This window comes from Paroedura picta, chromosome 2 (assembly GCF_049243985.1).
Source record: "Paroedura picta isolate Pp20150507F chromosome 2, Ppicta_v3.0, whole genome shotgun sequence".
Lineage (NCBI taxonomy): Eukaryota > Metazoa > Chordata > Lepidosauria > Squamata > Gekkonidae > Paroedura > Paroedura picta.
This window is the reverse complement of record NC_135370.1, coordinates 32,977,244-32,990,649: the sequence shown is the minus strand read 5'-3', so window position 1 is coordinate 32,990,649 and position 13,406 is coordinate 32,977,244. Positions and strand designations below refer to the sequence as shown.

At 41.5% G+C, this 13,406-nt stretch overlaps 1 protein-coding gene across 3 annotated transcripts in view; it reads left to right on the top strand.

Moving 5' to 3' along the window:
• The window catches only part of MTX2 (metaxin 2), a 57,238-nt gene that overhangs the window by 18,008 nt on the left and 25,824 nt on the right, over nt 1-13,406 (top strand). The window contains exons 2-3 of one of the 3 annotated variants that reach the window (XM_077319630.1): nt 6,452-6,502; nt 7,825-7,871. The exons of 1 other annotated variant lie outside the window; for it this stretch is intronic. In XM_077319630.1, the coding sequence (XP_077175745.1) occupies nt 6,452-6,502; nt 7,825-7,871 (98 nt within the window). The remainder of the gene's footprint in view (nt 1-6,451; nt 6,503-7,824; nt 7,872-13,406) is intronic. One more of the 3 variants, XM_077319628.1, reaches the window with a different exon arrangement.

Here is a 13,406-nt window from a genome sequence, read left to right as displayed (position 1 = left end):
TACCCTAATTGGCCCTCTCTCTCCAGCTCCCACCCTCCTTCCATGGACGCAAGCGAGTCCTGATTACCTGCTATGGCTTCTTCTGGGAGGGTGGGAGACAGCCAGACAGAGACAAACTGTAAACGAGCCCCAAACTGCAAACGACCCTTACTTCCCTGCTATGAAGGAGCTCTGATTACCTCCTATGGCTCCTGCTGCGCCTGCTGGTGTCCTCTGGGTCCTAGTGCCTATTGCATTCCTGGTTGCAATGGGCTTTCTTGCTAGTATAATATATTCTGTAAATAGAGTACATTTTATTCTAACAAATCGGTAGAGGCAAATGTAATGCAGACATCAAATCCCATCTCAGGAAAATATGACCTTTTCAAGAGGATTCCGATGCTTGCCTCTTCATACTGAGAATGGCATGACTTGGTTTCTAAGACATTAGACACAAGCCCCTTTTCTTCCCTTTCAATTTCTTCCTACCGGTCTGAGCGTGACTGAGGTGAGATGGACGAATAATATCTAAAGACCAAAAGAATCCAGTTGCCGATGAATAAACTTGGTTTATCTTCATTATTAGACAAATGATAAATTTGTGAGGAGTTATTATAGCATTAATCAACTTGATGGATTGGAAATATGACAGAACTGAAGCAGCGTGTAATATTAGTACCTATTATTCTACAAATTATGCCTTCACCTATTGTTCACAAGGGTAGAGTCATGCTATACATTAGAAAATGCATGCTCTTTTCCTCTCCCTTGTTAAAGACACATCTCTTTATAGATTCCTCCTTCTGATCCTTACTGATTCCAGATATTCCTCTCAAACTGAGGTTCAGGGAGACATGAATAATATGGCTATATTTTATTTATGTGTCATTTGGGATTGCAGTTTTCAGGTGTTCAGATTTTATATCCCAAGGTTCAAGTTCAGCAACAAAAGCAACCCCTTCCTGGCAGAACACAATGAAGTTCTATTGCATTCTCTGATATTTCCCCTCCTTTCCCAAACTTTATTCTGACCCTTAAAGGCCACATAGTCTTCAAATGCTTTTGAAAGCACTGATCATTTAATTTTTTTCCTATTTTTGGTATCAAGCAGTATTCTTTTATACAAGGTAGATCTTATTTTCTGTGTCTTAATGTAGATTACAAGCCATTCATTTGTATATTTTCTTGGGGTTTTTAGTGTGACCCGCCACAAGCCAGCTTGCTACGAATGGCGGGCTAGAAATTGAAACATAAATAAATAAATTTAACAGTAAGGGTTGCCCCCACCTATAGCTTTCCCCCTGCTCTCCCCATAACTGTTGCCATTGCATTTTGGGCTTCCACAAACCACCCTGTATTGAGTCTGCCAAGAAAACGCTGGAAGGCGTCACCGCAAGGGTCAGACATGACTCGGTGCTTGCACAGGGGATACCTTTACCTTTACCTTATGGCAACATGATGCAGTTTCTTACACTCCAGGTTTTCTCCAGTTTGACCTCTTCAGTTACCCCAAGCTGTTTTGTGTAGTGCAGGGGTAGTCAAACTGCGGCCCTCCAGATGTCCATGGACTACAATTCCCAGGAGCCCCCTGCCAGCAAACGCTGGCAGGGGGCTCTTGGGAATTGTAGTCCATGGACATCTGGAGGGCCGCAGTTTGACTATCCCTGGTGTAGTGGTTGGTGTAGTGGTTAGGTGCGCGGACTTCTGATCTGGCGAGACGGGTTTGGTTCCATGCTCCCCCGCATGCAGCCAACTGGGTGATCTTGGGCTTGCCACAGCACTGAGAAAGCTGTCCTCTCTCAGCCTCACCTACCTCACCGGGTGCCTGTTGTGGAAAGAGGAAAGGGAAGGCATTGTAAGCTGCATTGTGATTCCTCCTGGTAAAGCGGCATATAAGAACCAATTCTTCTTTTTCATCGTCTTTGTCTTCTTCGTCTCCTCCCCCCAAAGCACATTTGACAGAGGTGTGGGTGGGAAAGTGTATTTCCATGCTCACATCATTTCGCCTAGCACCCAGTTAAAAAGTTGAGAAAGGCTATTGTACACTGACCAAGTAATCTACTACACAGTTATTTCATAGTAAAACGAATGGAAAGATTCATAATTTTCATCTTTCTCAAAATCCTTAATAAGCTTTCACGGATTTTTCTCGCTGAGTCAATTATCTTATCTGTGATAATGCAAGCTGTTACGCAGTTCTGTTTGTGACATTAGCTACCGTATATTAATGTTGCCTTTCTTCTACCTCAAAAAAATTAAGAATATGCCTAGAAGGTATTACTTCAGGGCTCAAACTTTCATTTTAAAGTAATAAAACATTGTAATGGAGGGGAAAAAAAGGTTTTTGTTATGACAGTTGGATATGATTAGTTTTTCCATGAGGTGTACATATGTGTGTGTATATATTTTACTTGTGTATACAAGCTTTACTGACCCATTCAACTTCTAAAAAAAACCCAACCCCAACCAATTTGTTTTTTCCTTCAGCAGAAGGCATAATTAAAGGGCTATGCAGGCTTTTTGTTATTGTTCTGGTTCCAAAATCATGCCGAAAACAATGTTTCTTAATCTCGTCCGGACTAATCGAGCAGCTGCAATGAAAACAGTCGCTGTGGTCATTGCATTGAGTAAGTCATCTTAAATCGAGTGGCATCTTAATTTTACTTGTTGCCAGCTAATTTGTGTTCAAATCAGTTTGCAATCTCAGCCTTAAGATCAGTGTGTCTTTTAACTGCAAGTTGCGAATATACTGTGAGTGGCTGTGCCAGACTTATTCGGGGTTTTATCTTTATGCCATGAGTGATGAATCAGATACAAATTCCTATAATGAAGGTCCTTTTGGTCCTTTAATTAATCTCTTAATGAGTCTGTGCTTATAACGTAGAATAGAAATATTTCCTCGGGCGTTCTACTAGAACCAAGTTTACTGACTAAGCACCTCTGGGAATTAAAATCCAAGAAAAAGGCCCATGTAAAACTTCTGCTTGTATTACCCAAAACAAATAAACTGTACACAGTCTGGTGGATAAATATCATGTGTATAAAATATTAAATCTGCAGATCCTCAACTAGTTTCAAATCTTACTCATATTTATACATAGAGCTGGTTGATTTGCTTCCTTTATAGCCTGCCTTTATAATGGAATCTCAATTTATAAAAAGAGTTTAGTTAGACAAGAGGATCTCCAATAAACAATGCAGTAGGATTAGGATTGGTTTTTTGGGGGGGCCATCAAGTCTATGGTGACCTTGTAGGTTTTTCAAGGTAAGAGACATTCAGAGGTGGCTTGCCATTGTCTACCTCTGTGTAGCAACCCTGGAATTCCTTGGTGGGTTCCCATCTACATACTAACAAGGGCCAACCCCGCTTAGCTTCTGTGAGCTGCTTCCAGGAGTGATAGGTAATAAAACAAATAACAACAACAACAACAACAACATGGTAGAGTATCTCAGGTGTCATTTTGCCCCTCTGGGATTCTCGCTGTGACATCACTTCTGGGAGATTTGGGTTTGGGACTTGGTATTGTCAAGTGGGATTGGGTATGGGGTAGGGGCCAGGATTCTGGGCATTTATAGATTCTAGTTTGTATTTTATATGCTTTTATATATTGTATGCTTTTTATTGTTGTTAGCTGCCGCGAGATAGCAGGCTGGGAGTGGCAGCATACAAATAAATAATAAATTGTTTGTTTTATGTTTCGCTCATAAGTTCCATGTAAACCGCCCTGAGCCTCCAGGGAGGGCGGTATATAAAATAAATAAATAAATAAATAAATATTATTAAATCTTTAGTTAGCTGCAGAGCATATCATCAGGATGTCGGCCTCTCCAAGGAAATGCAAACTTTGGTTTCTGTCTCAGTACTGATTTGGGACGCCTCCAGCCATTACACCTTCTGAATTAGTTTGTCCTTCAATTCTTTCCACAATCTTTATTTTCCAAGCAGACGGAACCCTCAGTCACCTTTTCTCCCCCAGAGTAGAGCAGTAGCTACCACTTTTCTGCCTTCCCAGAGAGTCAGTGGGGTGTAGTGGTTAAGAGCGGTGGCTTCAAAGCTGTGGGGAGAATTCAGGTTGTCATATCACCCTATAAACATTTAAGAAATTTAAAAAATATATCAAAAAATTAAATCCCACCCATCCAGGAAACCCTCCCAGGACTGCCAATAAACCCCAGGGTTTTATGAAACCCTGCTTGACAAAGCTTGAGCTAGGCTGTGGTATTCACCCCACTCCATTGGACCTGGTTGTTGCAGATCAGAGGAAACTAGATTGTCCTCTCTGGTTCTCAAGTTTAGTGCAGATTTTCATACCCCTGCAGGCTTTATCTTGAAGACCTGGAGTCGAAGCTTTTAATATTATTTCGACAAAGGTGCAGCTGTCCACTAGGGGTGACATCAGAAGGCAAAATGCGTTCCAAATTCCAAAAGTTTAGCTAGATGATTTTTTGTTACATGTTCAGTCAAGCTGGCTTAGAAACATTAAAAGTTGATGGAGCAGATTTTTCATTTGTCTGGTGGCTTTGTAACCCTATTAAAGAAATACGCTATCTGGTTCCAAGATCTCGCTTAACTCAGGTATTTGAAGTATTGTGTGAGTTTATTCTGTGTTTATTAGCAACAGCCGTAATAAATTATGTTGAACGCAGGAGAAAATATATAGACATCTCCAGTTTTGTTCCATTGGTATTGTAGCAACTGGGGCATAATTACCATGCATAAATTTGCTGTGAGACTGGAATGCAGGCACCTGAGCAAACTGGTTTATGCATGCACCGGGTTCTATGCTGGATTCAAATTGGGGTTTAAATGACCAGTTGGTGAAGGGGAGAGGTAGAATCTAGCTTATCTTGGCACTCGCCTTCAAACATCACAGTGAACTGGAATGATTCAAGTCCTCTCAAACCTGGAAGCCTTCCTTTGTACTTCATGATGTGAAGGGAGAGGGAGGGAGCAAGGTAAGCATGCAAGCGCATTCATAATAAGTTGCGTTCATACCTAAGGCACACAAGCTGTGGTTTATTGTGGTGCCTGAATGCAACCTGCTGGTTTTTGGAAGGCAGTCAGCAATATGGTCAAACTGTAGTAGTTCTAAGAACTTGTGAAGTAGCTTGGGTTTCTTGAAAGTTTTGGTAGTTTTCCTTTGCTAGAAAGCTTGCTATTTATGTGAAGATGGCAGGAAATTGCCTTTTAGTCCAATTTCAAATGGTAGTATCTTTGAATGTTTGTAGCAAATCCTCTATTCCACGGAATACAGTCCTCTAAGGAGGTTGGTGACCAATATATAGGCTATTTTCTGTTATTTGGTAGGTATAAAAACTGACAATTTGGATATTGAATTTTTATTCAATTCCTTTTGGGGGGGGGAGCATTTAAAGTGGCGTCACACTATGGATTGGGGATATTTTTTTCAGTTATACAGTCTCGTGTCCAGTCAAAAAACCAAAACAAGGCAACTTTTCTTAGAAGGATCCTCCGTATCTGATAGGCTCAGCCCCATTTTACGTGGGGTGGTGGTCAGAGGGGACAGTGGATGGCCATATGGACAGCTTTCTCAAGCGTGATGCTTTGACTGAGGAGTTCTTCCCTCACAACTGCTCACCTGGCACCAAGATGGTTCAGCTTTTGGTGTCAAGTGAAGTTATATTTTGTTTATTAAGCCTTTATTTATAATAATTAAATGCTGTCAGGTAGCAACAGAATAATGGTCCTCAAGGCAAGAGATGAGCGGAGGTGGTTTGCCATTGCCTTAATTTAAACCTTTAATAGGTCTTTATTTAGAGCAGGACTGGCCAAACTGTGGCTCTCCAGATGTCCATGGACTACAATTCCCATGAGCTGGCAGGGGCTCATGGGAATTGTAGTCGAGGGACATCTGGAGAGCCACAGTCTTGACACCCCTGATTTTAAAGGGTTTTTTTTTTGAGGGGAGGGAATTATTTGGCGATTTAGTGTTTTTTTTTAATACAATGGTTTAAAAACAACACACTCGGTTTTATGTTTAAATTCATGTTTTTCTGATATTTTTCTGTTGTAAACTGCCTTGGAGAAATGGAGTGAGCGGCAATAAATTAATAAATAAACAAAGCGGACAGGCTAGAGAATAATACATTGTTGTATGTGTTTATAAAGCAAAATGAAGAAATCCGCGATAATGGATAACAGGCTGATAACCATTTGACAGGTGTGAGATTTGATATGCGTTTATATCAGAGCTGCGCCGTGGTAATAATCTTGGCTGGGGTTAGGAAGGGGCTGCTTCTTGTTTCCTCATCTGTCTGCGCGTTTTCTGGCATGAGGAGAGAAGCGGGTGATTTGTGAGAGAGTTTATAAAGTGCAGAGGAGGGGGTGGGGAGGGCCCTTTATAGATCCCAGCAGATAGAATTCTGGTGTGAAATAATGACTAATGCTCATTTTGGCCGCTTCTTGAAATTCTGAATTAATCAATGTTTGTGTTGTTTTGTTTTCCGTCAGCAGCTGCAGAACCCTGGCCTGAAAATGCTGCGTTGTATCAGCCACTGAAAGGTGAGGACTTACATTTTCCTGCCATTAACAGTGGCTTCACTAAACATAGGTAAAGGTATCCCCTGTGCAAGCACCGAGTCATGTCTGACCCTTGGGGTGACGCCCTCCAGCGTTTTCATAACAGACTCAATACGGGGTGGTTTGCCAGTGCCTTCCCCAGTCATGACCGTTTACCCCCCAGCAGCAAGCTGGGTACTCATTTTACTGACCTCGGAAGGATGGAAGGCTGAGTCAACCTTGAGCCGGCTGCTGGGATCGAACTCGCAACCTCATGGACATCGCTTCAGACAGCATTTCTGCTGCTTACAGCCCTGTAATTAACTGGGGATCGGCGGGCTGGGGGAGATCTTCTTAAGAAGGGAATCCTTTGTGGTGTTTGGTCAGAGGTGTCCCCCGCAGCTCGATTAATTAATTAATTAATTAATTTACTAAACTTGTATCTGCCAATATAAGCCGGCTCTTCATGGCCCATAAGGTCCTTGGTTTATTATTGACTCATTATCTCAGCCGCTGGTAGGCAGTGTAAAATGATGTGGTTTGCAGGGCCAGTTGGCAGATTTACTGCGCCAATAGCTGAGGCAGCAGATTTTTGAAGTCTCATGGTAAAGTGGGCTCTCGGTAAAAAAGAAAAAAAAAAAAAAAAGGAACTGTTAAAATGTATCGTCTAGGATGGTTCAGGCTCCCTTTAGCAGCTCTTCATATATCATCAGATCACATTATGGCCCCCATTTGGGGCTCAGCAGCCTGCTACAGTTGTCAGAGGACTGCAAAGTAATGAAGACTAATAGGTAGCAGCCCTAGTCTTCTAAGCATGGAATTTTTATTGCTGCCTTCTTGTCATCTTTCTTTTGTGTGGCAGACCTAGACACAGTGTGCAATATTAACTGCAAGCTGGGGTTTTTTTTTTATATAGGTTTCAGAATGCTTTTACTTTTTAGCAAGAGGAATTATGAAGTTGCTGTTTTTATTTCTATTAGGAAATGAATAATGGCCCCTTTGTCCTTAAAGGGGCTGGGATTTTTTTTGTTTTGTTTTGTTTTCGAAATGGAGAAGGAATTTTTAAAAATTCTTAGCCCGATAGAATAAATGGCAGGGCTGATCTCGAAAAGAATATTTCTGGGACTTTGCGGCATGTGGACCACAGGCTTTTAGAAGCCGCATTAATGTAATGAGGCATGTGATTAGTGTTAAGAGTAGTTTTTCTCCTTATGTTTGTACACCATTTATTTTTGTGCCCCTCTTGAGCAGCAATTATCTGTCTCGAAAGAGCTGCTGCTTCTCGTAATTGTGTCTTGAAACTTCTTTCTTTCTTTTTTAAACAGAGGAGCAGATTTTACTTTCTGACAATGCAGCCTGTCTTGCTGTTCAGGTAAAAAATATATATTTTGTGCTTGGAAGATGTTGACTTTTATGCCCTAGATCAAGGGTAGTCAAACTGCGGCCCTCCAGATGTCCACAGACTACAATTCCCAGGAGCCCCTGCCAGCATTCGCTGGCAGGGGCTCGTGGGAATTGTAGTCCGTGGACATCTGGAGGGCCACAATTTGACTACCCCTGCCCTAGATCAAGGGTGGCCAAACTGTGGCTTTCCAGATGTCCATGGACTGCAATTCCCATAAGCCCCTGCCAGAATGTGCAGGCAGGAGCTCATGGGAATTGTAGTCCGTGGACATCTGGAGGGCCACAATTTGACTACCCCTGCCCTAGATCAAGGGTGGCCAAACTGTGGCTTTCCAGATGTCCATGGACTGCAATTCCCATAAGCCCCTGCCAGAATGTGCAGGCAGGAGCTCATGGGAATTGTAGTCCATGGACACCTGGAGAGTTACAATTTGGCAACTCCTGCCCTAGCAGATTTGAAGTCCCATTCATTTATGCATGCCCTGTTGAAATAACTAGTGTTTTTTCTTATGTTCCTCCAGAAGCTCAGTTGGGGGTGTTGTACTGATATTGCTCCTGTTGAGTGGAATCCAGCTAAATAAATAAATATAAGAAACCCAAAATATTTCTTAGAATTTTTTTCTACCTTAGGCTTTACCTCTGACTGTGTGGGGTTAATCACCTACAATATGCTTCTTTAAAGAGCACCAGAAGGGATGAGGTAGGCCTCTGACAACCTTGGGTCTAACACAGTACAAGTTCTGTTTTTTAATCCAGAACCCTGTAAACACTGGAGCACACATGCATGATTCCCATATATTTCTCATTTATTTTCATGACTGGCAGGACTGGTAAACTTTGTGTATGGGGATGCAGGCAATTGGAGGCATCCTTCCATTCATTGGAATACTTTGTGCATAGTAAAGCTACATTGATGGACATACTGCAACCATTTGGAACTTTCTGTCCATCTTGGTTTTCCAGACAACAGCATTTTGGGGGGGGGGGGAGCACCCACACAACATCCTTGTCCGGTAGTCACTTTTCAGGCAACCACGTTCTCAGTTTGTTCTTTCTTGAACTTGATTTGATATGACTTTCTTGACACACTGTAATCATGCCTGCCACCATGTCATCTGAACAGGAAGGTCTGAAAGGCACCTTTCCCCTTATGCCTCCACAGTGAAAAGGTCTAGAGATGTACTGATTAAAAGTCAAATTCTTGTGTGGTGTGATAGGGGGAAGAGTGAAAGGAAAACTGTGGACGATGGATAAAAGTGTACACACAATTCCCATATGGATGCTCAGTTGCCAGTGGGAACGCCTGTTAATTTGCAGCTGTGATAAGGAAACAGGGGATCTCTGCCATGTGGAAGCGCTAGGCAGTAATTAGGCAGGAAGTTGCCTCTGTCTGTAATTGGTTACTGAGCAGTGCGCAGCTAACACATTGCAAATGAGGTGGGGGTTCCTATCTGATGTGCTGCTGTAGTCGCCACATAAATAATATTTATATTATACTTTTATGTATACAGATTTATACTGCCCTCTGGTAGTTAGCAGAGAAGAACTCACTATCACTGATGCTATTTCCACAGTAACTAAAAGTTGATTAGGAAACATGTTTCATCCATAAACCTGTACTGAAACAAAGAGAAAATCTTGTTTATTGTTGTCTTCAAATTCAAGCTAGTTGTATGGTTTTTGAAGAGACACTCTTGAATGTAATGTTGTGTTCCTTGATGTTTGTTGTTGCCAATGCTTATTATAGTAAGATAGGGAGGAGAAAGGATGATGGAAGCTAATTGGATAAAGGAGCAAAAACTTGGGCAAAATTAGACCGAGTTTTTTAAAAAATATGACATTACCGTTTGTATCATTCTATAGTGAACTCACAAGTTTACATCTGTTATAAAACAGTGACCTCTCCCAGTATGCCCTGGACTAAAAGAGATGCGCCTGGCCTGAGGTGACCAGATTTTAACATCAGTAAAGCGGGACACCATTGACTGGGGGGGGGGGGGGTCTTGATTAAGAATTTGGTCTATATGGAGCAACAAAAATTTTCATAGAACACATAGAACGCAAAAGTAGTATTGTAATATATATATATATATATATATATATATATATATATATATATATATGTGTGTGTGTGTGTGTGTGTGTGTGTGTGTGTGTGTGTGTGTGTGTGTGTGTGTGTGTGTGTGTATGTGTTTAATTTCAACATAAGTACAATTTGCCAGGTACTCCCAGATGTCCCTCCAAAAGTGGGACAATCTGTCCTCAACCAGAGACGGTGCCTTTTCAGCCATGGCCCCAGCCTGGTAGAATATGTTGCGCTGAGATCCTGGCCATGACGCAACTACCAGAGTCCTACAGGGCCTGCAAAATGGCACTATTCCACCAGGCATGTGGTTGAGGCCAGAGCAAGCAACAAAATCAATGGATCTCTTGCTCCTACCAGAACATGTATAAAAGAACGGTAAGGTCCAACACTGTGAAAGAAAACACAGTTTAGCAGAAGAGATCAAAATGAAAAAGTACTGTTGGAGTGAATACAAAGTTGATGAGACAGGGGATAAACAAGCATTTAACAACCAGAGCCAGTTTAGAGGTCATAGAGAGAGTAATCCTAAACCAGTCTTCTCTGAAGTAAGTCTCAGCAATTGTAGTGGTTAGAGCAGCCTTGTTCAACTTTTTGACTGTGGAGGTGCCACTAGAATATTTTTCAGGCCACAAGGTACCAGGAAGTGATGTCTGCTGGCCAGGCCTCCTTGCCACTCCCTCCAGAAGGCGCCTCAGCTGGCAGAGGTTTAAATGTCCAGAGTCCCTCCCCTTCCCACATATTCTAGGCCCATTATTGGCCACCCTGGGAAGGAGCGGGTCAGGTTTTTTATATAAAAATATTCATCTTCACTTGGAGCTAGAAATGGCAGGCACAGGGTAGGAGGGTTCTCCTTAGCCGCCATTTTGAACCCCTCCATGCTACTGAGGGGCCTTCGGGGTACCATACCATGTGGCTGGGAAGCCCTGGCTTTGAGTGTTGGATTAGGATACCCAGCTCTGAGTTGCCACTCCTGCCATTGAAGCCTAACCATTTTTTACGGGATTATAGCGAGGATAAAATAAAATGGGAGAAGGGAGAATTGGTGTAAGCTACTTTGGCTCCCCACTGGGGAGAGAAGTGGGGTATAAAAAATAAACGCATTTGAATTTGAAACAGGCTCATTAGAAAATCGGAAAGACAAATGGGTGTATAATGTTAAGCAATGAGGATGCAGTTGTTAATTTTTTTAAAGAACCAAAGAACCAAATTCTACAAGAAACAATGCAATCCTAAAAATGCTCAAAGAAACTGTTGTTGTGTAAAAATAGAGGCCATTAACTTTTGTTGTTACGTTTTGAATTAAGAAGGCATTGTAAATAAAAAGAAATGAAAAGGCTAAATAAAACATTAGAGACAAAACAATTAAGACGAAACATTAGAATAAATGTACGAGATCAGAAGTGTGTAATTTTAAAAAGTTAAATAATATGGATGGATGAAGAAACAATGAAAATAAAAGTATTTAGAGAAAAATAACCTGTTGCCATAGTAAACGGTTACACACAATACATATATTAACTTTTTTAACAGGTTTTCAACTTTTAAGAGTACAGTGAGAAAAATGTGAGTTGCAGGATTGTGGAGCACCTACTCATGCATACAGATGCCTATGCATAATGTTGTGGGTAATATTAATCCATAACATTTCCATAGGATTCTACTTCTAATTAATAATTGTGATGCTGTGTGTGAGGACAATACTACACTGTTTTGGTAGGTGAATTAATTAATTCATTCATTTATTCATTCATTATCACATTTATATCCCACCATTCCCACTGATGTGGCTTGTGGTGGGTAACAATAGACAACCCACAAAAATCTTAATAAAACAATGATAAAATCTGGTTAACCCACTCCCTGGCAACAAAAGATTCTGCCCTGTACTATAGATTCTGAGATACAGTGCCTCGCAGGATAATTCCAGGGGCGCCTGATGATCTGGCCAGCCAGCAAGGGGCCCAGATCTTACCATCGTGACCTCAGCCAAAGACCTGGCAGCTCTGCCTTGTAGGCCCTGCGGAAATGTGAAAGTTCCACTAGGCCCTTTGGTTCTCCTGGGAGCTCATTCTACCAGGTTGGGGCGAGGGCTGAAAAGGCCCTGGCCATGGTCGAGACCAGGCAACCCTCCCTTGGGCTGGGGACCTCCAACAAGTTCATACCCGCAGAGTGTAATGCCCTGTGGGGGGCATAAGGAGAAAGGTGCTCCTGCAGATATGTGGGAATAGAATCCTGTGCATTTTATGGTAGAACCGAGTTTAAATAATCCTTGAATAGGTCAGACATAGTAAACATTTTATACTTTTAAAGTCTTTAGCTCTTACATCTTACAATATTAATCTCTGTTGTGATTACAGAAGTCTTTAATAACAGTCATAATAGTAACAATTTGTAGGGAACTTTCTTCCAAAGCAATATTTTGTTTGATTGTTTCTGTTGTTCTACTCATGTCACTTTGATGATAAATTAACCCTAATATATTAAAAAATCTTCTTTTTCTTCAATATTCTTTGGTCTGACAGCTGATAGTAGCCATGACTATAAAAATTACTTCGACAGATATCTGATTTTAAACTTTATGGAACAATTTTCTTTGATGTAAGGGAATGGTATCAGTTCATAGGAATCTGTAATAAGAAATATATGTATTTTATTTACAGACTTGTGATTATTTTGTAAACAGTATATTGCTCTAGTGTGTAAAGCCTGCTTACTGGTTATTTTTATCCATTACCTAATAAAACAGCAGTCCTAACATCTTTCTGATGAAGATGTTTTTGGGCTTCATGCTGTTGCTCTAATTATTGTTTCTTTCTTTCTTATAGAGGGGGTCAGATAATATAAAGACTCCTAGGATATATAGGGTTTTAATTTCTCTGTATGTTTTACATTTGTGCTCCCTTTGTTAAAGACTGTGGGCCATTTCGCACGGCTTCAAAATAGCACAATGGTTGCTAATTGGAAACGCTACTAATTTGCCATAACCCACGACGTCGTAGACAATCTGCAACAATCCTGAAACCGACCCGCAAAAAGCGCTTCGTTGTGGCGCTTTCAGGGGAATCCAGAAAAGTGGATTCACCCTCCGGATAGCGATACACTCCTGCAACCAATCTGCAACAGTAGCGCTAAAGACCTGTGCGTTACCATTGTTGCTGGTTCTTCAAAGTCCCTCCCCCTGGCTCTCTCCTCCAAACTTCCGGCAAAGCGATCGCCATTTTTTTTTCTCCGAGCGAGCGGGGATAAACGCACCGGCGAGCCTCTTTCTGTTTAGAGGCTTCCCTGGCTTCAGTCCTTCACATTTAGTCACTAAGCACAAACCACTTAAAAGCCCGTTTGCTGAAATAAAGTCCCTTTATTTTTTACACATACATTCAGCCGAAAATCGGGCCCGTGAGAAGGGGGGGGGGATTTTTT